General features: G+C 40.2%; 1 protein-coding gene across 1 annotated transcript in view; it reads right to left on the minus strand.

Moving 5' to 3' along the window:
• Window positions 1-1,150, minus strand: part of LOC116700352 (short transient receptor potential channel 4) — a 24,632-nt gene that overhangs the window by 1,838 nt on the left and 21,644 nt on the right. The window contains exon 14 of the mRNA XM_032533458.1: window positions 701-790. Within this exon, the coding sequence (XP_032389349.1) occupies window positions 701-790 (90 nt within the window). The remainder of the gene's footprint in view (window positions 1-700; window positions 791-1,150) is intronic.

Raw genomic sequence — 1,150 nt, forward strand, 5'->3', positions numbered from 1 at the left:
CGATCTGGAATCTTGCTCCTTATGAGGTCATAAAAGGGCCTTTCTCTGCGAACCTGCGGCCCTTCGCTGCATGTCGTTCCCACTCTTTCTCACCTTTCATGTCTTCATCTGTCATTTGGAAATAAAGGTCTAAAATGTGCCAGAAAAATTAATATTTAAAAAAAGAAGGGCTGATTTAACTCTTTCTAAACGTATGAGCAGGGCAATGTAATTTTATGTTGCTGACTAAAACTAAATATCGCAATTCAGTCTTTAAACCTTTTGCCACTTGAGGGTAGCAGAGCTATTAGTCGAACACATACTGGGTTTTTTAAGTTGATGTGGCAAACTTGTTAGCAGACAGTGGTCTATTTACACATCCAGCAGACACAGAGCAACATTGGAATTCATTTGGAGTTGACTGTGTTCACCTGATAAAAGCAAGTCTCTTTTTACAGTAGCTCTAGTCTCTGCCAACTCCTGAGGGAAATGTCTGGCTCCTTAGCTGCTGAACCAAAACAGCAAAGTTGCGGGCCTGAAAACCGAAACGATTAGCGGATAGATGCTATAAAGCACTGCTCCAACTGTAGAATCAGGTGATAATTCTCTGTGCGTTTGTCACTACAGTACAAGCGACCAGTCACATAAATTAAGTTACGGGATCTACTGTCAAACATTTATATTCGCCACTTATTTTTTTCTCTGTAGGAACTAGGTCTACCTTGAAGTTCTCCTCAGTCAGGCCTTCCTCTGTCTTGGCATCTCTGATCATGGCAGCCACATAACGTTTCACCAAGTTCCTTAGTACCTCCTACATCAGTGGAAAAAAGGTCTTTGAACACATTTACATCCTCTAATACTGACTGAAAAAGTGTAGCTTCAATTCAAAAACTCAGGAAAAAGATGATGAATATATATACACATACAAAAGGAAAGACATTTCAAGCTGCGTCTCATGTAAAAATGCAACACTAACAGATATGGACAAATAGGAAATCCTTTACAGAGAATTGTGATGACCATCCCACGGGGTGTAATTGTTTAAGACATTGCAAAAACGTTCTATTGACAGATGGAAATTAAAAGTGTGGAAAGGCTATCTGTGTGATGTGTTCCTCTCTTACACACACACACACACACACACACACACACACACACACACACACACACA

This window comes from Etheostoma spectabile, chromosome 13 (assembly GCF_008692095.1).
Source record: "Etheostoma spectabile isolate EspeVRDwgs_2016 chromosome 13, UIUC_Espe_1.0, whole genome shotgun sequence".
Classification (NCBI taxonomy): Eukaryota; Metazoa; Chordata; class Actinopteri; order Perciformes; family Percidae; genus Etheostoma; species Etheostoma spectabile.